We start from the raw sequence: 24,391 nt of genomic DNA, 5'->3' as shown, positions 1-24,391 counted from the left end.
TTATTAAGGACCTCTTCCGACTCCAGGCACATGTTTCCTCTTTTATCCCTGATTGGTCCTACCCTCACTCTGGTCATCCTGCTATTCTTCACATATGTGCAGAAGGCGTTGGGGGTTTTCCCTGATCCTACTCACCAAGGCCTTCTCATGCCCCCTTCTAGCTCTCCTAAGTCCATTCTTAAGCTCTTCTCCTGGCTACCTTGTAACTCTCCAGAGCCCAGTCTGATCCATGCTTTCTAAACCTCAGGTAAGCTTCTTTCTTCCTCTTGACAAGATATTTGCCGTCTCTTGTCAACCACGGTTCCTTCACTCTACCATCCTTCCCCTGCCTCATTGGGACAAAACCTATCCAGAGCCCCCTGCAAGTGTCCCTTAAACAACCTCCACATTTCTGCTGCGCACTTCCCAAACATCTGTTTCCCAATTTACGCTCCCAAGTTCCTGCCTAATAGCATCATAATTCCCCCTCCCCCAGTTAAATACTTTCCCATATCATCTGCTCCTATCCCTCTCCAAGGCTATGGTAAAAGTCAAGGAGTTATGGTCACTATCTCCAAAATGCTCTCCCACTGAGAGATCTGAAACCTGATCAGGCTCATTGCCTAGTACCAGGTCCAGAATGGCCCTCTTCTCTAGTCAGGCGTGTCCACATACTCTGTCAGGAATCCTTCCGGGACACAACCAAACAAACTCCACTCCATCTCTCCCCTTTACACGAAGGAGGTGCCATTCAATATTCTGGAAGTTGGAATCACCCATGACAACAACCCTGTTATTTTTGCACCTCTCCAAAATCTGCCTCCCGATCTGCTCCTCAGTGTCTCTGCTGCTACTGGGGGGTCTGTAGAATACTCCCAATAGAGTGATCACTCCCTTCCTGTTTCTTCTGACTTCCACCCACAGTGACGCAGTGGGACGCTCGGCTTCCAGGACATCGTCTCTTTCTACAGCTGTGACCCTGTCCCCTGATCAGCAAAGCCACTCCCCCACCTCTTTTACCTCCGTCCCTGTCCCTTTTGAAACATCTAAACCCTGGAATATCCCAGCGCCATTCCTCGCCCTTGCGACAGCCAAGTCTCTGTAATGGCCACCACATTATAGTTTCCAAGTACTTACCCACGCTCGAAGTTCATCAGCCTTGTCCTGATGCTTCTCGCATTAAAAGCGGACACACTTCAGCCCATCCAACTGACTGCAATTTTGCCCTTTCAAATGCTTATCCTTCCTCACAGTCTTTCTACACTCTGCATCTACTTGTACACTAAATGCTCCAACCCCTGACCTATCACTCTGCCAAATTAGTATAAACCCTCCCCAACAGTTCTAGCAAACCTGTCTGCAAGAATAGTGGTCCCCCTCCAGTTCAGGTGTAACCCGTCCCTTTTGTTCAGGTCATACTTTCCCCAGAAGAGATCCCAATGATCCACAAATCTGAAACCCTGCCCCCTGCACCAACTCCTCGCCACACATTCATCTACCAAATCAGCCTATTCTTACCCTCACTGGCACGTGGCACAGGCAGCAATCCAGAGATTACTGCCCTTGAGGTCCTGCTTTTCAGCTTCCCACCTGGCTCCCTATATTCCCTCTTCAAGACCTCATCTCTTTCCTACCTATATCATTGGTACCAATATGTATCACGAACCTCTGGCCGTTCACACTCCCCCTTCAGAATGCTGTGGACCCGACCTGAGACATCCTGACCCTGGCACCAGGGAGGCAACATACCATCTGGGAGTCTCTTTCATGTCAACAGAATCTCCTGCCTGCGCCCCTTACTATGGAATTCCCCTATCACTACCGCTCTCCTCTTCTCCCCCCTTCCCTTCTGCATCACACAACCAGGCTCAGTGCCAGAGACCTGGTCACTGTGGCTTTCCCCGGTAGGTCTTTCCCCCAACAGTATCCAAAGCGGTGTACCTGTTATTGAGGGGGAACCGGCCACAGGGGCACTCTGCACTACCTGCCTATTCTCCGCCCTTCTCCTGACAGTCACCCAGCTACCTGTCTCCTGCAGCTTAGGAGTGACTGCCTCCCTGTAGCCTCTTATCTATGAACTCCTCGTTATCCTGTAGGAGCCGAAGGCCATCCAGCTGCATCTCCAGTTCCCTAACAATGGTCTGTAGGAGCTGCAGCTGCATGCACCTTGTGCAGATGTAGTTATCAAGGAGATTGGATGTTTCCAGAACTCCCACATCTCACAAGACGAACAGTCCTGAAGAAGGGTCCTGACCTGAAACATTGACTGTCTGCTTTTCTCCACGGATGCTGCCTGCCTGCTGAGTTCCTCCAGCATCATCATGTTTTTCATCTAGATTCCAGCATCTGCAGTCCTTTGTTTCTCTAGTTGGACAGGTACATGGATTGGAAGTGGGCCGAACACTGGCAGATGGGGCAGCTTGTCCGGCATTGACTGTTTCCGTGCTGTATCACTCTATGATTCTTCAATGGGAGTGTTCCAGGAGAGAGGTGGGCAGGATCAGGGATCTTGAATCAGAGATCTAAGAAGGGGGAGTGGTGTAATGGGGTGTAATGTGACATTGAAACCTGTAAGATGTAGGGAAAACCCAACCCATCCTTCAACCTACCTGGCCTGTCCAGTGCCTCAGATTTAAAATCAGGGCCTCACCCCTGCCCATTTCTCTAAAGCCCCCCAAAATAACAAATAAATACAATGATGGAAACACTCAGCAGGTTGGTCAGCATCAATGGAGAGAGGAACGATTAATGTTTCAGATCGTAAACTCTCTTCAAGAGGTCTCCAATGCGCAATAACGTAAGAAGCTGCAGAGAGTAGTGGACAGCCCAATACCTCATGGGCACATCCCTCCCCACCATCGGTAGTATCGACTGAGGCGCTGCCTCAAGAAAGGCAACATCCATCATCAAAGATCCCCACCATTCGGGCCGTGCCATCTTCTCGCAGCTCCCATCGGGCAGGAGGTACAGAAGCCTGAAGTCCCCACACCACCAGGTTCAGAACAGCTACTTCCCTTCAAACCATTTGGTTCTTGAACCAACCGGCACAACCCCAATCACTACAGTTTAGCAACACTGTGACCACTTTGCACTAAAATGGACTTCGTTTATTTTGTTCTATTGTGTTCTTCCTTATAAAAGTTGTGTATAATTTATGTTTTTCTTGTGAATGTTGCTTATCTGTGCCTGTAATGCTGCTGCGTTTTTCACTGCACTGGTGCACACATGGACTTGTGCAGGATGGACAATAAACTCCACTTTTACTTTGACTCTGTTTCACTTTCCACAGCTTGCCTGACCTGCTGAGTGTTCCCAGCACTTTCCTGTTTTAGTTTAGATTTCCAGCATCTGCATTGTTTTCATTTTCATTTACTCCAGAGTTACATCTCCTTATTTTAGATGCTGTGCTCTTGTACATACAACATAGAACAGTACAGCACAGGAACAGCCCTTCAGCCCACAATATCAGTGCCGACCATGATGCCAAATTAAAGTAATCCCATCGGCCTGCAAGTGATCCATATCCCTGCTTATTTATGCGCCTGTTCTACATGCCTCTTAAACATTGCTATTTTATCTGCTTTCCCTAGCAAAATGTTCCAGGCACCCACCACTCTCTGTGTAACAAACCTGCCCCGCACATCTCCTTTGAACTATCCCCCTCTCACCTTGAATGCATGCCCTCTAGTATTTGACATTTCCCACCCTGGGAAAGAGAGTCATTCTACTCTGATCTATGCCTCTCATTATTTTACAAACTTCGATCAAGTCTCCCCTCAGCATCTGACACTTCAGAAGAAAACAACCCAAGTTTGTGAAACCTCTCCTTATAGCTCATACTTTCTAATCCAGGCAGCATCCTGGTGAACCTCCTCTGCACCCTCTCCAAAGCCTCCACATCCTTCCCGTAGTACAGTGACCAGAACTGCCCACAGTACTCCAAGGGTGGCTGAACCAAAGTTTTCTACAGCTCCGTTTCTCCCTCTCTCCCTCCCACCGCCAGTGCCAAATGGTTCAAATCCGGCCACTGTCTGTAAGGAGTTTGTATGCTCTCCCCGTGTCTGCGTGGGTTTCCTCCGGGTGCTGTGGTTTCCTCCTACATGCCAAAGACGTATGGGTTTGGAAGTTGTGGGCATGCTGTGTTGGCGCCGGAAGGCGTGGCGACGCTTGCGGGCTGACCCCAGAACATTCGACGCAAAAGTTGCATTTCACTGTGTGTTTCGATGTACATGTGACTGATAAAGAAATCTTAGGAGTTGGATTTGGCCACTCAACCCTTGAAACCTGTTCTGCCATTCAATCTGATTGCAGAGGAGCTGTGTTGTTCTTGCATTGCGCTAACAGAGTTTAATGTACAGAGGCGCAGCAGGTAGTGCTGCTGCTCACAACTCCAGTGACCCAGCTCCGGTCCTGCCCTCTGGTGCTGCCTGTGTGGAGTTTGCACGCTCTCCCTGTGACCGCGTGGGTTTCCCCCTCCTACATCCCAGAGATGGAAGACACAAGAGAGAGTGCAGATGCAGGAAATCTGGAGCAACCACACACAAAATACTGGAGGAACTCAGCGGGTCAGGCAGCATCTGTGGAGGGAAATGTAAGATGTAAGGATTGTTAGGGTAATTGGCCGCCGTTAATTGCCCGTAGTGTGTAGCTGGGTGGCAGAGGAAGCAGGGGGAGTTAACCATCGTGAAAGGGGAATATATCAGAGTACTGAGTGGAGTATTGGCGCTGAGAGGGTTGCACTGAGAGTTGGCCAACACTCGATGGGGTTGAATGGCCTATGATGTCATATTAATATCCGGAAAGAAATATGTAAGTTGGATGAATGAGCATAAAGGACACATTTCTTTATTGTGGAAACCTACTGTCAGGTGAACCTGAAGCATCGTGTGTAAAAACCAGAGCCAGTGCCACCACCGAAGCTGTGGAAGACCAGGAAACCCTGCAGACCTGTGCATTGGTCAGCCAGTTTGCGGATTCTGTCCAGAACCAGATCAATGATCTCCTTGCCAATTGTGTAATGACCACGGGCATAGTTATTGGCTGTATCTTCTTTCCCAGTAGTGAGTTGCTCAGCATGGAAGAGCTGGCGGTAGGTTCTGGTACGAACCTCATCTATCACAGTTGGTTCCAGGTCCACAAGCACAACTCGGGGAACATGCCTTCCTGCTCCTGTCTCACTGAAGAATGTGTTGAAGGAATCGTCTCTGCCCCCAGTGGTCTTGTCACTGGGCATCTGACCATCAGGCTGGATGCCATGTTCCAAGCAGTGCAGCTCCCAGCAGGCGTTGCCGATCTGGACACCAGCCTGGCCAACGTGGATACTGATACACTCACGCATTTTTCCAAGTTATATTAACTATGGAAAGGTGACTGTTACTTTGCTTGACAGTAACGAGTTGATGTAAGTAACCGAAACCGAGTAAATCTCCAAGTAGGATCAGTACAGAACTCAGGTTACACTGTTTAGTTTTTCTCTGTATCCCTCACTCCCGCTAGCATCAAAATAATAAAGCATTAATTAACCGCTCCTTGGTTCTGCTGTTGTCTGCTTAATTACAGCGCGGGTCGACTTTCACAAGTGCATTGTTGCAATATGACCAGAATATATAGGAAGCAGAATTAGGCCATTCGGCCCATCCAGTCTGCTCCGCCATTCCATCTTGGCTGATTTATTTTTCCCTCTCAGCCCCATTCTCCTGCCTTCTCCCCGTAACCTTTGACACCCTCACTAATCAAGAACCTATCAACCTCCGCTTTAAATATACCCAATGACTTGGCCTCCACAGCCGTCTGCGGCAACAAATTCCACCGATTCACCACCCTCTGGCTGAAGAAATTCCTCCTCATCTTAGTACTGAAGGGATGTCCTTCTATTCCAAGGCTGTGCCCTCTGGTCCTAGACTCTCCCACTGATGGAAACATGCTCTCCACATCCACTCTATCCAGGCCCTTCAATATTCCATAGGTTTCAATGAGATCCCCCTCATCCTTCTAAATTCCAGCGAGTACAGGCCCAAAGCCATCAAATGCTCCTCATACGTTAACCCTTTCATCCCCGGGATCATTCTCGTAAACCTCCTCTGAATCCTCTCCAATGCCAGCACATCCTTCTTAGATATGGGGCCCAAAACTGCTCACAACTGACCTTATCAACCCTTGAAGAAGTGTAACATCACCACCAGCTCATGGGACCTCCTGCTCTGTGGCCACTCACAATGGAAAACACGGATCCAAGAGTGTCATAGAGAGTCATAGAGCTCTACCGCACGGAAACATGTCCCACTAAACCTTGAGCACTATCATGAAGTGCTTCGAGAGCCTAGTCATGACATGCATTAACTCCAGCCTACCAGACAACCTCAACCCCCTGCAATTCACCTACCGTCGAAACAGGCCTACGGCGGACGCCATCTCCCTGGCCCTACACTCATCTCTAGAGCATCTAGACAGTAAAGACACCTACATTAGACTATTGTTTATTGACTACAGCTCTGCCTTCAATACTATAATTCCAAGCAAAATCATCACCAATCTCTGAGACCTGGGACTCAACACCTCCCTCTGCAACTGGATCCTTGACTTCCTGACCAACAGACCGCAATCAGTGAGGACAGGCAGCAATACCTCTGGCACGATTATTCTCAGCACTGGTGCCCCACAAGGCTGCGTCCTCAGCCCTCTACTCTACTCCCTATACACTCACGGCTGTGGCCAGATTCTGCTCTAACTCCATCTACAAGTTTGCAGATGATACCACCATAGTAGGCTGGATCTCAAATAGTGATGGGTCGGAGTACAGGAAGGAGATAGAGAGCTTAGTGACATGGTGTCATGACAACAACCTTTCCCTCAATGTCCGCAAAACAAAAGAGCTGGTCACTGGCTTCAAGAAGGGGGTGGTGCACATACACCTGTCTACATCAATGGTACTGAGGTTGAGAGCTTCAAGTTTCTAGGAGTGAACATCACCAATAGCCTGTCCTGGTCCAACCATGCAGAAGCCATCGACAAGAAAGCTCACCAGCGCCTCTACTTCCTCAGGAGGCTAAAGAAATTTGGCATGTCCCTCTTGACACTCACCAACTTCTTTCGATGCACCACAGAAATCTATCGGATGCATCACGGCTTGGTATGGCAACTGCTCTGCCCAAGACTGCAAGAAACTGCAGAGAGTTGTGGACACAGCTCAGCACATCACGGAAACCAGCCTCCCCTCCATGGACTCTGTCAACACTTCTCACTGCCTTGGTAAGCAGCCAACATAATCAAAGACCCCTCCCACCTAGGACATTCTCTCTTCTCCCTTCTCCCATCGGGCAGAAGATACAAAAGCCTGAAAGCACGTACCACTAGGCTCAAGGACAGCTTCTATCCTGCTGTTATAAGACTATTGAATGGTTCCCTAGTACAATAAGATGGACTCTTGACCTCACAATCTACCTCATTATGACCTTGCACCTTATTGTAAGATAAGATTTCTTTATTAGTCACATGTACATCGAAACACACAGTGAAAGACATCTTTTGCGTAGAGTGTTCTGGGGGCAGCCCGCAAGTGTCGCCACGCTTCTGGCGCCAACATAGCATGCCCACAACTTCCTAACCCGTACGTCTTTGGAATGTGGGAGGAAACCGGAGCACCCGGAGGAAACCCACGCAGACACAGGGAGAACGTACAAACTCCTTACAGACAGTGGCCAGAATTGAACCCAGGTCGCTGGCACTGGAATAGTGTTGTGCTAACCGCTGCACTACTGTGCGGTTTGCCTGCACTGTACCTTCCCTGTAGCTGTGACACTTTACTCCGCATTCTGTATTGTTTTACCCTATACTACCTCAATGCACTGTGTAATGAATTGCTCTGTACAAAGAGTACGCAAGACAAGTTTTTCACTGTACCTTGATACATGTGACAATAATAAACCAATTCCAATAGAACCAATCTTATTTTACCTTAATTCCAATCCCAAACAATCTGCTGGAGGAACTCAGCAGGTCATCAGTGTCTGCAGGAGGAGAGGAATTGTCGATGTTTTGGGTGGAAACCTTGCATCAGTTTGGGCAAAAACATTCGATCGAGGGAACACAATGATAAAATAAGGAACAAGTCACTTCTCACAGAGGGTGTGAATCTCTGGAATTCTCTGCTCTGGAGGGTTGTGGAGACCGGATCACCGGGGGTTCATGTAAATTTTTGAACGGTCAAGCATTGAGGGCTGTGGGGAACTGACAGAGAAGAGGACTTGAGGCCTAGGGCAGTTCTTATTGAATGATGAGGCAGGCTTGAAGGACCAGGTCGCCTGCTCCTGCTCCTGTTTGCTTGTGTGAAACATAGAGGGGACCACACATTGCACACAGTGAGCACTGAATGCAATATATTGAATTAGAAGTGTAGGTAAATCACACCTGGAAAGACTGCCTGGGTCCCTGGATGGTGGGGAAGGAGGAGGTGAAAGGGCAGGTACAGCATCTGCCAGGGTTACTGAGGGAAGTACCCTGAGAGGGAGAGTGGTTGGAGGAGGTGGGAGAGTGGACCGGGGGTGGGGGGGACTTGGAGGGAATGGTCTGTTTGGAATGCGGAAAAGGGGAGGGTGAGAGGTGGCTGGTGTCAGAGTGGCACTGATGTTCTGGTCGCCTGTTACTTTAGTTCTCCCTGCTATTCCCTGCACTGACCTTGACTTTGGCCTTCCACATAGCTCCAATGATGGCAACTGCAGACCTGAGGAACAGCAGCCCATCTTCTGCCACCCTCCGGACTTAGTATTGAACTCAACAATCTCAGGTGACCACTTGTTTGCTCCTCATAGATGGTGCTACCCCCACCCCCCTTCCAATCCTCCTCCGACCTCTCTATTTTGCCCCCTTTCCCATACCCCTTCAGATCCAGCCCCCCCCCGTCACCCATTTTCATCCCCCTTCTGGTCCCATCAACCTACCACCCAAACATTTAATCCATAGGCTCTATCCCACCACCCCACCAGCCCCCACCAATCTGGTCCTGGTTCCATCTGCCTGTCACCTCTCCCCTAATGGTTTACCATCCTCACCCTTCCTTCCTCGTCAGATTCCAGAACTAGTAGCCCTCTGTGTTCCTGCTTTTCATCCTCCATCCTCTGTTCCCACCTTCACCCTCCCCTCCCCCTCCCCCTCCCCCTCAACCTGGCTCCACCCTCCCGTCACCCTCCACCCTCCTCACTCCACCAATCACCACTGGCCCGGGCACACCCCTCCCCCTCTCCTCTGTATACCGGCCATCTCCCCTCCCTACTCTCAGTCATAGAACATAGAACCTAGAACAGTACGGCACAGAACAGGCCCTTTGGCCTGCAATGTTGTGCCGACATATCTATTCCCTCCTATCTACAGAATGCCCATATTCCTCCATTTTCCTCTCATTCATGTGCCCATCCAAGCCCCTCTTAAAAAGCCCCCACTGAATTTGCCTCCACCACCCTATCAGGCAACACATTCCAGGCATCCACCACTCTCTCAGTAAAAAACGTACCCCTCATGTCTACCCCCTCTCACCTTAAATGCATGCCCTCTGGTATTGGATCGCTCAGTAGTGGGGGAGAAAGATATTGCTTGTCCACCCTATCTATGCCCCTCATCATTTTATACACTTCCAACAGATCACCCCTCAGCCTCCACCGTTCCAGAGAAAAGAGACCAAGTTTGTCCAGCCTCTCCTGATAGCACATGCCCTCTAATCCAGGCAGCATCCTAGTAAACCTCCTCTGCACCCTCTCTAAAGCCTCGACATCCTTCCGATAGTGAGGTGACCAGAACTGCACGCAATACTCTGAATGCGGCCTAACCAGAGCTCTATAGAGATGCGTCATGACTTCTTGACTCCTGTACTCAATACCTCGATTAATAAATGCAAGCATTCCATCAGCCTTCTTAATCACCCTGTCTACCTGCGCAGCCATTTTCAATGAGTGATGGGCTTGCACCCCGAGGTCTCTCTGCTCTTCAACACTGTTAAGGGTCTTGCCCTGAAGAGTGTACTGCCTCTTGACATTAGTCCCACCAAGCTGCAACACCTCACATTTATCTGGTTAAACTCCATCTGCCATTTCTCTGCCCACATCTGCAGCTGATCTATATCACGCTGTATCCGTCACCAGTCTTCTACACTATTCACAACTCCACCAATCTTGGTATCATCTGCAAACTTACTAACCCACCCATCAAAATACTCGTCCAGGTCATTTATGTACATCACAAACATCAGAGATCCCAGTACAGATCCCTGTAGAACACCACTACTCACAGGCCTCTAGCCCGAGTAAGCTCTTTCAACCATCACCCGTTGTCTTCTACAGGCAAGCCAGTTCTGGATCCACACAGCCAATTCTCCACTGACCCCATGCATCCGAACTTTCTTGATTAACCGATTATGTGGGACCTTGTCAAATGCCTTACTGAAGTCCAGAGAGATGACATCCACAGCTCCACCTTCATCAATCTCTCTCGTCACCCTGTCAAAAAACTCATCCAGGTTAGTAAGACACGACTTGCCCGGCACAAAGCCGTGCTGGGTTTCCCTAATCAAGCCATTGGATTCCAGATGCTTGTATATCCTATCTCTAAGAATTTTCTCCAGCAATTTCCTTGCAACCGATGTGAGACTCACTGGTCTATAGTTCCCTGGATTTTCCCTTGTTCCTTTCCTAAATAGAGGAACAATATTAACCACTCGCCAGTCATGCGGGACCTCACCTGTGGTCAAAGAGGTGTGGGAAGTGGCGGCAGCGAGACAAGAGCGGAGAGTCACCTGACCCGGTGAGGCAGGCACGGTAGTACAGTGGTTAGCATAACACTATTACAGTGCCAGCGACCCGGGTTCAATTCCGGCCGCTGTCTGTGAGGAGTTTGTACGTTCTCCCCGTGTCTGCGTGGGTTTCCTCCGGGTGCTCCGGTTTCCTCCCACATTCCAAAGACGTACGGGTTAGGAAGTTGTGGGCGTGCTATGTTGGCGCCGGAAGCGTGGCGACACTTGCGGGCTGCCCCCAGGACACTCTACACAAAAGATGCATTTCACTGTGTGTGTCGATGTTCATGTGACTAATAAAGTCATCTTACATCTTACATCTTTTTGTTTCTTTCCCCATTTTGCTTGGAGTTTTTTTCTCCCCCGTAGACACCAGTGCGCAGGCGTGGGAAACGGGAGCAGCGGGAAGAGAGCGGAGAGTCCTGATGTAGGGTTTCGACCTGAAACGTTGACAATTCCTTTCCCACCGCAGATGCTGCTCGGCCCACTGAGTTCCTCCAGCAGATTGTTTGTTACTCCAGATTCCAGCATCTGCAGTCTCTGGCACCTCTGTGGTTGGAACTTTCTGCTTCAATTGGTTCCTGGCTCCTTTCTAATCTCTCCCTTGCTGAGTTTTTAGAGCTGCCATCACCTTGACAACTCTGGCTTGCCTCCTACCACGGGCATCCCCTCTGCCCTCTGGAAGCCCTCCCACGCTGACTGGAATTTAACACATGCCCATCTTTCCACATTTCCAGTTCTGCAGAAGGGCTGTGACCCAGAACATTGACCCTGTTTTTTCTTTCTTTACTGAACCTGCTTAACCTGTCGAGCAATCCAGAGGTTCTCTGTTTTACTTTTTCCAGTATCTGCAGTATCTTGTTCGACTTTACAATTGGTTGAACATATACCGGGAAATGCATGTATAGGTGTACCTCAGTGACCGCCTCATTGGTGCAGTTGTGCCTCCCAGACAACCTCAACCCACTTGCAATTCACCTACCACCGGAACAGGTCTACAGCGGATGCCATCTCCCTGGCCCTACACTCATCTCTGGAGCATCGAGACAGTAAAGACACCTACGTTGGTCTATTGTTTATTGACTACAGCTCTGCCTTCAGTTACTATAATTCCCAAAGCAAACTCATCTCCAAACCTGGGACTCAACACCTCCTCTGCAACTGGATCCTTAACTTCGTGGACCAACAGACCGCAATCAGTGAGGATAGGCAGCAACACCTCCGGCACGATTATTCTCAACACTGGTTCACCACAAGGCTGCGTCCCTCAGCCCCCTACACTACTCCCCTATACGCTTCACAATTGCATGGCCAGATTCGCTCTATAACTCCATTGACACGTTTGCTGATGACACCACTGTAGTGGCCGTATCTCAAATAATGAGGAAGGAGATAGAAAGCCTAGTGACATGGTGTCATGACAACAACCTTTCCCTCAGTGTCAGCAAAGCAAAAGAGCTGGTCATTGACTTCAGGAAGGGGGCAGTGCACACGTTCCTGTCTACATCAATGGCACTGAGGTCAAGAGGGTTCAAAGGTTGAGTTCTTCGGAGTGAACATCACCAATAGCCTGTCTTGGTCCAACCATGCCAAATGCCACGGCCAAGAAAGCTCACCAGCGCCACTACTTCCTCAGGAGGCTAAAGAAATTTGGCATGTCCCCTTTACCAATTGATGTACCACAGAAAGCATCCTATCCGGATGCATCACGGCTTGGTACGGCAACTGCTCTGCCTTAGACCACAAGAAACTGCAGAAAGTTGTGGACACAGCTCAGCATATCACGAAAACCAGCCTCCCCTCCATGGACTCTGTCTATACTTCTCGCTGCCCTCGGTAAATCAGTCAACACACCCCTCCCACACCGGACATTCTCTCTTCTCCCCCCTCCCATCAGGCAGAAGATACAAAAGCCTGAAAGCATGTACCACCAGGCTCAAGCACAGCTTCTACCCAACTGTTATAAGACTTTTGAACAGTTTCCTCGTACAACAAGATGTACTCTTGACCTCATAATCTACCTCATCATAGCCTTGCACCTTATTGTCTGCCTGCACTGCACTTTCTCTGTAACTGTAACACTTTACTCTGCATTCCGTTATTGCTTTTTCCCTTGTACTATCTAAATGCACTGTGCAATGAAATGATCTGTATGAACGGCATGCAAAACAACGTTTTTCACTGTACCTCGGTACATGTGACAGTAATAAACCAATTTACCAATTTACTTCCTTGATGCCAATGATTGTTGATTGGCTGCCTAACCCATTGCATCCTTTAGGCACTGTGGGTCACTTTCTGTTCTTCATTAACCATCTCTCCAGTATCACCCTGAACTGGTATCGCAGACCATAGTAAGGTAGGTCCTCTCTGAGATCCTGGTTGTCCCTGGTGAAGGGCCCGCTCTGCCATCACCCTCACAGGTAATATTTTCCTCAAGCATTAATACAGCACTTCCGAGGTTCCACCTCGATGGTTTACCTGTTCCAGAGGTCTGAGGACACTCAGCTACGTCTCCAATTTGGGAATCAGCGCTCTTTCTCCTCCCCCTTCCCCTCAAAATCGGTCCTCACTAGACTCATCCTTGTTCTAAGGTGGTGACCCTGGAGCATCTGGCTGGGAAGTATCGGCCACTTGAGTGAGGAGTTGTCCCAGTACAGAAGCAAGGACATTGCTGACCAACCAGATCATTGTCCAATGACTATTTTGTGGATGTTTCCTTGCCTCTTGGTTTCCAATGGTTATATTTTACAGAGTCATAGAGTCACATAGCATGGAAACAGGCCCTTCGGCCCAACTGGTCCATGCCAACCAAGATGCCCACCTAAACTAGTCCCATTTGCCTGCATTTGGCCCATATCCCACTAAACTTTTCCTATCCGTGTACCTGTCCAAGTGTCTTTTAAATGTACTGTGAGTACTTAGAGTACTGTGTCCAGTTCTGGTCGCCTCATTATAGGAAGGATGTGGAGGCGTTGGAAAGAGTGCAGAGGAGATTTACCAGGATGCTGCCTGGTTTAGAGAGTATGGATTATGAGAGACTAAAGGAGCTAGGGCTTTACTCTTTGGAGAGAAGGAGAATGAAGGGAGACATGATAGAGGTGTATAAAATATTAAGAGGAATAGATAGAGTGGACAGCCAGCACCTCTTTCCCAGGGCACCAATGCTCAATACAAGAGGACATGGCTTTAAGGTAATGGGCGAGAAGTTCAAGGGAGATATCAGAGGAAGGTTTTTTACCCAGAGAGCGGTTGGGGCATGGAATGCGCTGCCTGGGGTGGTGGTGGAGGCAGGTACATTGGTCAAATTCAAGAGATTACTAGATAAGCATACGGAGGAATTTAAGATAGAGGGATATGTGGGGGGATAGTCTTAGGCGAGGTTTAAAGGTTGGCACAACATTGTGGGCCGAAGGGCCTGTATTGTGCTGTACTGTTCTATGTTCTATGATTCTACGAAGTGTTGTTATTGTATCCACCTCTACCGCCAAAACTAGAAAAAATATCCATTCCCACAAGATTCGTGTGCAGTGTCTAACCCAAAGGATGTTTCCACTGTTTTCTGTTTTTAATTTAACCCTGTTTCTGGCCCGAGTCACCCTTGAGGCTCTAACCCAGTTTCTACACAGACGAAGTGCTGGAGGAGCTCAGCGGGTCAGGCAGCATCCGTGGAAATAAACAGTCAACGTTTCGGGCCGAGACCATCAGGACTGGAAGGGAAGAAGGCAGAAGCCGGAATAAGAAGGTGGGGGGGAGGGGGAGGAGTGCACGCAGGCAGGGGACAGGTGAATTCAGGTGAGAGGGGGAAGGTAGGTGGGTGGGGGAGGGGGGGAGATGTCATAAGCTGAGAGGTGATGGGTAGAAGAGGCTAGGGGCTGAAGAAGAAGGAATCTGGTAGGAGAGGGCAGTAGACCATGAACCTCATATGTCACCTGCCTGCCTGTGCCCCTCCTTTGGAGCATTGTAGGGGCACTTCACGCTAGTGTAACGGTTAGCGTAACGCTATTACAGCACCAGCGACCCAGGTTCAATTCCCGCCACTGTCTGTAAGGAGTTTGTACGTTCTCCCCGTGTCTGCGTGGGTTTCCTCCGGGTGCTCCGGTTTCCTCCCACATTCCAAAGACGTGCGGGTTAGGAAGTTGTGGGCGTGCTATGTTGGCGCTGGAAGCGTGGCGACACTTGCGGGCTGCCCCCAGAACACTCCACGCAAAAGATGCATTTCACTGTGTGTTTCAATGTACATGTGACTAATAAAGAAATCTTATCTTAGTCAGTGTTGTCCTGGGAGTGTCCGTCCTTGGGCATTCCTAGGAAGGGTCATCCCAGTGTTCTGGCTGCACTTCAGCCGACGTTGCTGATCTATGGTCAGCCGTTGCAGCATGGGGAGGGTCACGCAGGGGATCTCCTGGTGTGTCTTCTGCTGGGCCTGGCCAAGCTGGCCATCCATGGGTCACGGTGGCGGGCAGCCGAGGTTTCTGGCCGGTCTCGCATACCTGCCTGTCTTCTGTGTTTACATCCGTGTGCAGGTGTCCTCGGAGATGGAGCACGCGGTCTCCGCGGGCACCTTGGTTGAGTTCCGTGCTCAGTGGGCACCTCAGGGGATCACGTGTGTCATTGTCGGTGAGAATGTGATTCTTCTCTAAAGTATTGTGTGGTGCGTTTAGCAGGTGTCTAGTTCGCTGCTTTCACGGGTGTTTAGTTAGCTGCTATCTTGCTGTAGTTTTGTAGCTGCTTAGTTTGCTTTCTCTTTCTGTATCAGTTGTAGTATATTGACACTGGTTGTCCTTTTGTAGTGCTTTTAGTTAATAAGCGTTTATATTTTAAAAAAAGGGTCATCGCAGTTCAGGCAGCTCCCAGGTAAGTTACCAGCTTACCTTTATCCCAATCCCATGGACAACGTGGAAAGGCCCACAGTCTCCACATAATCACAGGAACATACAGCACAGGAACAGGCCCTTTGGTCCTCCTGCCCCATGCTGAACGTGAGGCGAATCTACCCTAATCCCATTTGCCTGCATTAGGCCTGTATGCCTTCTGATCCAAGTACCTGTCCAAACGCCTTTCAAACATAATTATATCTGCCCCCCATTATCTCCTCTGGCAGCTTGTGGTAAACATTCACCGCCCTGTGTGTGTGAAACTTAACCCTTACATCCCCTTCAAACTTCCCCCCTGCTACCTGAACCTATGGCCTCTAGTTCTAGGATCCCCTACTTTGGGGAAAAGATTCTGATCTTCTACCCTATCTATGCCCCTCATAATTTTATAAACCTTCAGAAGGTCACCCTTCTATGTTCCAGGGAGAACAAACCCAGCCTATTAAGGTTCAAGGTTCAAGTTACTTTATTGTCAGTCACCCACATGCTATAAAAACACATAGAGGAACGAAATGTCATTTCCCACAGACTCACACAACAGAGGACACCCAGTCTCTCCGTTCCTGGCAACGCCTTGGTGAATATCTCCAATCTGCTGCCACATCTGTAGTGTGGTGACCAGAAATGTCCACAATACCCAAGTGTGGTCCAGCCAATGTTTTTTACAACTGCAACATGACGTCCCAACTCTTATACTCAGTGCCTCAGCCTATGAAGGCAAGCATTCCAAATGCCTTTTTCACTACACTATCTACCTGTGCTGCCACTCTCAGGGAGCTATGGACTTGACCCCAGGGTCTCTCTGCACATCAGTGCTCTTTAGTTCCTTCCATTTGCTCTATATGTCCTACCAGAATTTGACCTCCCAAAGTCCATCACCTCACACTTGCCAGGATTAAGTTCCATCTGCCAATACTCCACCCAGCTTCCCAGCTGATCTATGTCCTGTTGTATCCTTAGACAACCTTCTTCACTATCTACGACTCCACCAATTCTTGTGACATGAGCAAATTTACTGATCATATCACCTACATTATTATGCAAGTCATTTATCTATTTTACAAACAAGAAAGGTCCCAGCACCAATCCCTGTAATGCACCAGGAGTTACAGATTTCCAGTCAAAGAAATCCCTCTGATCCCTTTGTGCCTTAACCTTCTGGAGCAGTCTATCGTACAGGACCTTGTCAAAAGCCTTAGTGAAGTCCATATAAACCATGTCTACTGTCTGCCTTCATTAATATTCTTTGTTACCTCCTCAAAGTTCTTGATCAGATTTGTAAGACATACCAAGGATAGAATCTGGCCATCTGTCTGCCTCCGCTAACCGTATGATTGCCTTTGTTACATTAATGGCCAAACGATCCATTTTGCTTAAATTGAAGGATCCGATGCCCCCTACTACTTTTCAATGGTTCTCTCAAACTATATCATGTTTAAACTTGGGAAAAATTAGGAGTGGTACTGTTGATCCTTCACTTAAATTTGAGGAAGTTTGGAGTCCATTTATTCAATATTTTCACATGATATAGATCCCCTTATAATAACCTTTCAGTTTAGAGGAATGGAGTTTACGACGTAATGTTGCTCTGTTTCTATTGAGAAATTTTAGTCCAGTTTTATTTTCTGTTTTTTTAATTTTTTTTTCTTTCGCTTAGTTTGCTTTGATATATTGTTTATAATTTTTCTTATTGTTTTGGGGATTTTTTTCTTTCTTTTATATTTTATAATAAATCTTTTTCTTTTATATTATATTCATTCACTAACAGATCGTTGGATCTACAGATTTTTGTTCTTTATGATTATCCATGTCATGATAGTTCCCCTGATCTCTTTGTATTGCATGTATAAACATTGATATATTAATCTGTATTAATTTGAAAACTAATAAAAAGATTGAAAAAGAAAAGATTGTGAGACATGACCTGCACAAGACCATGCTGACTCCTCCTAATCAGTCGCTGCCTTTCCAAGTGAACATAAGTCCTGTCCCTCAGAATCTTCTCCAATGACTTCCCTACCACTGATGTGAGGCTCACCAGCCTGTAGTTTCCAGGTTGATCCCTACTGCCCTTTTGAATAAGGGGACAACATCAGTTATCCTCCAGTCATCTGGTACCTCACCCGTGGCTAACAAAGATACTAAAATCTCTGCCAGACCCCAGCAATCTCCTCCCTTGCTCCTTTAGTATCCTAGGATAGATCCCGCCTGGCCCTGGGGGTTTATCCACCTTAATGTGCTATTCCTAACTCCTGATACAGATGTGCTCCAGAACATCAGCATACCCCTCCCTTAACAATCCAGTATTCCTGCTAAATACCAATGGGCAGGCACAGTAGTGTAGCGGTTAGCGTAACGCTATCACAGCGCCAGCGACCCGGGTTCGATTCTGGCCACTCTTTGTACGTTCTCCCCGTGATTGCATGGGTTTCCTCTGGGCACTCCAGTTTCCTCCCACATTCCAAAGATGTACGGGTTAGGAAGTTGTGGGTATGCTATGTTGGCGCCAGAAGCGTGGTGACACTTGTGGGCTGTCCCAAGAATACTCTACGCAAAAGATGTATTTCACTGTGTGTTTCGATGTACATGTGACTAATAAAGATATCTAATCTTAGCTTATGAGAACTATTATTTAGGATCTCACTCATATCCCCTGGCTCCATGCATAGGTTACCCCTCTTGTCCCTGAGGAGACCTATTCCTTCCTTAGCTACCTTCTTGTTTTGGCCCTTCTTTGCTCTCCTAATTTCTTTCTTAAGCTCTCCCTATTAGTCATGTTCCATTGCTGAAAGCGGCAACACAAGTAGAAAAGGTGGTAAAATGTTGGGAAGTCACATTGAAACGTTAACTTGGCCACATTTGGAGCACTGTGTGCAGTTCTGGTGACTGCATTACAGGAAGGAGGTGGAGGCTTTGGAGAGGGTGATCACAAAGGCGTGTGGGTTGGTGGGTTAATTGGCCACTGCAAATTGCCGCTAGTGTGTGGATGAGTGGTAGAATCTTGGGGGGGGGGCAGTTAATGGGAGTGTGGGAAGAATAAAAAATGGGATTAATGTAGGTTTAGTGTGAATGGGTGCGGATGGTCAGCACAGACTCGGTGGGCCGAAGGCCTGTATGACTATCACACTCTGTGATGCTATGATAAGTAGTTTGTTGATCCCTATCACAAGGGGGATGGAGCAAAAGAGCATGGATACAGAGTTACAGCAGACCAGATGAAGGGTCTCGACCTGAAACGTCAACTGTTTATTTCCCTCCATGGATGGTGCCTGACTCGCCGAGGTCCTCCAGCACTTTTTTGTGTGTGTTGCTCCAGATCTCAGCATCTGCAGAATCTCGTGTGGCTTCGTATGGATGTCTTGCTGAGGTTGTGCAGGGCTCTGGTGGGACCTCATGTGGAGCAGTGGTGCAGTTCTGGTCTCTGTGCCCAAGGAAGAAGTCCCTGTCTGCATGGATTCACTGAGACTGGTCCCTAGCATTAGGGATTATCCAAGAAGGAGGGATTGAGTAGATTAAGCTGCTCTCTCTGGACTTTGGGACAAATGATGGTGATTTCACTGAGAGTCAGGGCTCTGAGATGGATGGACAGGGAGATATCAAGAAGCCAACCAGTGGATCTGTACCAGGGGAAGAGCTCAGCCATTTAAGCTGAGACAAGGAAACTTTTCTTCGCCCAGAGGGCTGTGGAGGCTCATTCTCTGAGGATGCTCACAGTCAAGATGATATTTTGGACTCTGAGGGAATCAGTGAATTTGGGGGATGAGGTGGGAATGCAGATTTGAGGACTGGGATTAGCTGTGAGAATCAAAAGCATTTCCCTGAGTACAGGAAGCTTTAGAAAATAATCACTATTAAATGGTGAACAAGCCCAGAGGAAATGCCTGCTCCAGTCTCTATGACATTGTTCCAAATGTTCAGTCACTTGGTTCCCGATAACAAAGTCCAGAACTTCCGTCAAACTAAATTTAAAGCGAAACTTGTGGAGTTTCCCAGTTTGACTCCACCCCACCCTCGCTCTCTCTCTCTCTCTCTCTCTCTCCACTCTCTGTCTGTATCTATCTCTCTGTTCCCCTCTCTGATTCTCTCTCTTTATCTCTGTGTCTGTCTCTATCTTTGTGTCTGTTCTCTCTTTCTCTCTATCCACCTCTGTCATCCTCCCTCGAATCTTTCTCTCCTTCCTCCCTCCTTCCCTGATTCCCATCTCTTCCTTTATGTTCCTGTCTGCATCTTTGTGTTTCTTCCCCTCTCTCTCTACCCCTCTCTCTACCCCTTCTCTACCCCACTCTCGCTACCCCTCTTACCCCACACTCTCTCTACCCTCGTCTCTCTCTACCCCCCTCTCTCTCTCTCTCTCTCTCTCTCTCTCTCTACCTCCCTCTGTCTTTTCCTCTCTCTCTGTCTCTCAGTAAGGGATAAATATTGACCTCAGGACTCCAGGGACACCTTTCACCTTTGTTGTCCATCTGTTTCCTCTGCAAGATGATTTGTTGCATTTATTGTCACAATGCCTGAAGGTCTGTGGATAGTTTCCAGCAGCACTCTGTATATTACTCATTAATCCTACCCAATGTTTCCTCTCTCCAACCTTGAGAATTTCCAAACATCATACAGCTTATAAACTTTGGATTCTGTTTACACCCAGCCTGATCCCTGATGAGAGAAGGTCCATAACAATGAATTGTAATTCTATCTCTGGCTATGTACCTGATCTATGTGTACAGAACATTGGTTTAAACATATCCCCAACTTGCCAGAACTCCTTAGATTTTGTACTGTTGGCTTCTTTCGCTTTCAGCAGTGTAACACTCCCTTGTTTTTCATCTGCTATATTTGCAAACCGTGATAACTTATTGTTCCTGGAATGTTTGCATTATCGGTTTTGTACTCTGACCTTCGCTTTTAGTACCAGTTTTTATTTCCCCATTTCTGATTTGGGTTAAAGAACAGAAAAGCAGAAGTAAAAGGATCAAAAGTAGGCCATTCAGCCCCTCAAGCCTGTTCCGTCATTCGATTAGATCAGGGCTGATCTACCTCAACACTGTCCCTGTAGCCCTTGGTTCTGCGGTCTATGGACCTTTGATTTGTGTGCGATCAGTGACCAAGCATAGAGTCATAGAGTAATGCAGCAAGAAACAGGCCCTTCAGCCCAACTTGTCCACGCCAACCATGGTGCCCACCAAGCTAGTCCCATTTGCCCACATTTGGCCCATATTCCTCCAAACCCTTCCTATCCATGAACCTGTGCCAGTGTTGTTAATGTACCTGCCTCAGCCACTTCCTCTGGCAACTCATTCCATATACTGACCACCCTCTGGGTGAAGAAGTCTCTTGTGTCTGTCCTGCGACAAATCTTCCATAACTAAGGTAGTCAGAGCAGTCATAAGACAATCAAACTGAGTGAACATGGTTCTATAAAAGAGAAGTCATGTTCGACAAATTTATTGGAATTCTTTGAGGATGTAACAAACAAATGGATACCAGTGGATGTGGTGCATTTGAAATTCCAGAAAGAATTCAATAGAAGTGCCACGTTGAAAGTTACTGCACAAGATAAGAAGTTACACATTAACACGGAGAAGGGAGCGGCTAACTACCAGAGAACAAACAGACTAAATGGGTCATCTTCAGATTGGAAATCGTTAACTTCAGAGGGAATCAATGCTGGGTCCTGTCAGTATGTCAGCAAAAGACTGTTACAAATTTCTACAATATATAGTGGAGAACATTCTGACTGGCTGCATCACCGCCTGGTATGGAGGCTCCAATGCACAGGATTGCAACAGGCTGCAGAGGGTTGTAGACTCAGCCAGCTCCATCACGGGCACAACCCTCCCCGCCGTTGAGGACATCTTCAAGAGGAGGTGCCTCAAGAAGGCAGCATCCATCACTAAGGACCCTCACCATCCGGGACATGCCCTCTTCTCGTTACTACCACTGGGGAGGAGGTACAGGAGCCTGAAGACCCACACTCAATGATTCAGGAACAGCTTCTTCCCCTCCACCATCAGATTTCTGAATGGTCCATGAACACATAAACACTACCTCATTATTGCTTTTTTTTTGTACTATTTATTTATTTTTGTAATTTACGGTAATTTTATGTCTTGCACTGTACTGCTGCCACAAAACAACAAGTTTCATGTCCTATAAGTCAGTGATAATAAACCTGATTCTGAACTATTTACAATATGTATTAGTTACAGATGAAAGACTGAAGGTGTGTCTTTATTTGTCCTGTCTCAACTGGAGCATTCTGTTCGATTTGGGTCACCACATTAAGAACAATAGAACATAGATCATTACAGCACAGTACAGGCTCTACAGCCCATGATGTTGTGCTGACCTTTTAGCCTACTCTAAGATCAATCAAACCATTCCCCTCCCATATACACCTTCAATTTCTATCCTTCATGGGGCTATCTAAGAGTCTCTTAAATGTCCCCTAATGTATCTGCCTCTACCAGCACGCTTGGCAATGCGTTCCACACACCCACCACTCTCTGTGTAAAAAACTTGCCCCTGACATCCCCCTTATACCTTCCTCCAATCACCTTAAAGTTATGGCCCCTCGTGTTAGCCATTGTCACCCTGGGAAAATGTCTCTTACTGTCCACTCAGTCTATGCCTCTTATCATCTCTATCAGTTCACCTCTATCAGGTACACCTTTTACACCTCTATCAAGTCACTTCTCATTCTCCTCTTCTCCAAAGAGAAAAGCCCCAGCTCGCTCAACCTATCTTCATAAGACATGCCCTCCAATCCAGGCCGCATCCTAGTAAATCTCCTCTGCACCCTTTCTAAAGTTTCCACATACTTCTGATAGTGAGGCAACCAGAACTGAACACAATATTTTAAGTGTGGTCTTTTAAGTGTTATAGAATTTTAAAGAATATTTTATTATAGAACTTTGTTATAGAATATCTTAAGTGTTATAGAACTGCAACATTACCTCGCAGCTCTTGAACTCAATACCGCAACTAATGAAGGCCACCACACCAAACGCCTCCTTAACAACCCAATCAACTTGCGCAGCAACTTTGAGGGATCTATGGACTTGGACCCCAAGGTCCCTCTGAGAATGTGTATAAGGTATAATGAAATGTTAGGAGAGTAAAAGATTGTGAGCCCTGAAAAGAGAATTTAAGGGTACATCACTATGGCTGTAATAGACTGCTTGACATAGCTGTGCTTCACTTTGTAGTGCCTTGCTTCAGAGATTTTGCTTGCTTCAGCTAGTTTTCTTCAGCCTTGAGATATGATTATACGGTAAAATCGGTTCTTGTCTCAGCAAGTCTGCAGACTTGACTCTTGCTCCACTAAACTGATCCTGAGCCCACCATGAGAAACCTTATGTATACAAAGATAATTGGTGGAACAAGATGGTCTGAAAAGATTAAGGAACTTTAGCTTTTGTAGAAATAGTAACTTTTTAAAGTAAATTCCTTTGTAACCAATCACGATGTAGAAAATAAGTGCCATGCTGCCTGACTAATGCATGATCAGTCCTTGTGTGGTAATTGTTTGCACCTCTGAAAAAGTATAAGAATGTATGTAGATCAATGTATCTCAGAGACCACCCGGTCCGGGACGTAGGTGCCTGGCTTCGTGCTCTCTCCTCGGATCAAGTAATAAAGAGATTGAACAAGAACAGTGGTCTTTTGAGTCTTCTCTCCGACTGAATTCGACACCTCTGTTCCTCCACACTGCTAAGAATCCTGCCATTAATTCCTGTATTCTGCCTTCAAATTCGACCTGCAAAGTGAATCACTTCACACTTTTCCGGGTTGAACTCCATCTGCACTTCTCAGCCCAGCTTTGCATCCTATCAATTTCCATTGAAATCCTCGACAACCTTCTACACTATCCACAACACCACCAACCTTCATGTCATCAGCAAACTTACTAACCCACCCCTCCACTTCCTCATCCAAGTCATTTATAAAAATCACAAAGAGCAAGGGGTCCCAGAACAGCTCCCTGTGGAACACCACTGGTCACCGACCTCCAGGAAGAATAGGAAGGATGTGAAGGCATTAGGGAGGGTCCAGGCGGGAAACTTATGAGGGTGATTCCTGGGAAGAGGGTTACATTTTCAAGGACAGATTAGATGGTCTTGGACTGATTTCTTCTGAAGTGGAGGATTGGTAAATTGGTTTATTATTGTCACTGTACTGAGGTACAGTGAAAAAACTTGTCTTGCATACCGATCGTACAGATCATTTCATCACTCAGTACATCCAGGTAGTACAGGGGAAAAGCAAAAACAGGATGCAGAATAAAGAGTTTCAGTTACAGAGAGAGTGCAGTGTAGGCAGACTATAAGATGCAAGATCATGACAAGGTAGATTGTGAGCTTCAGATTCTTATTGTACTAGGGGACCGATCAATAGTCTTATAACAGCGGGATAGAAGCTGTCCTGAGCCTGGTGGTATGTGCCCTTCAGGCTTTTTGTATCTTCTGCCCGATGGGAGGGGGGAGAAGAGAGAATGTCCAGGGTAGGTGGGGTCTCTGATTATGCCGGCTGCTTTACCGAGGCAGCGGGAAGTGTAGACAGAGGGAAAATGTGATAGGTGTATGTAAAATGATGAGAGGTTGGACAGAGTGGAGAGCGGGTGGCTGTTCCCATTGGTGGAGTGGTCAAGGAAGGGAGATCATGAGTACAAAATAAAGAGGATTAAGAATGACCTGAGGAGAAATTATTTTTCGACAGTGTATGGTTAGAATCTGGAGCCCACTGCCTGTGGATGTGGAGGAGG

The 24,391-nt window shown here is 47.4% G+C and overlaps 1 protein-coding gene across 1 annotated transcript; it reads right to left on the bottom strand.

Moving 5' to 3' along the window:
- Window positions 1-4,843: 4,843 nt before the first annotated feature.
- On the bottom strand, window positions 4,844-5,318 carry LOC127571916 (tubulin alpha chain-like). Its single transcript, XM_052018664.1, has one exon. It carries the CDS (start codon window positions 5,315-5,317, stop codon window positions 4,844-4,846), a length of 474 nt encoding a protein of 157 aa, XP_051874624.1. The 5' UTR covers window position 5,318.
- Window positions 5,319-24,391: the final 19,073 nt, after the last annotated feature.

Source organism: Pristis pectinata, chromosome 6, assembly GCF_009764475.1.
Source record: "Pristis pectinata isolate sPriPec2 chromosome 6, sPriPec2.1.pri, whole genome shotgun sequence".
Lineage (NCBI taxonomy): Eukaryota > Metazoa > Chordata > Chondrichthyes > Rhinopristiformes > Pristidae > Pristis > Pristis pectinata.
The sequence above is the reverse complement of the archived record's forward strand: the minus strand, read 5'-3'. Positions and strand labels throughout refer to the sequence as shown.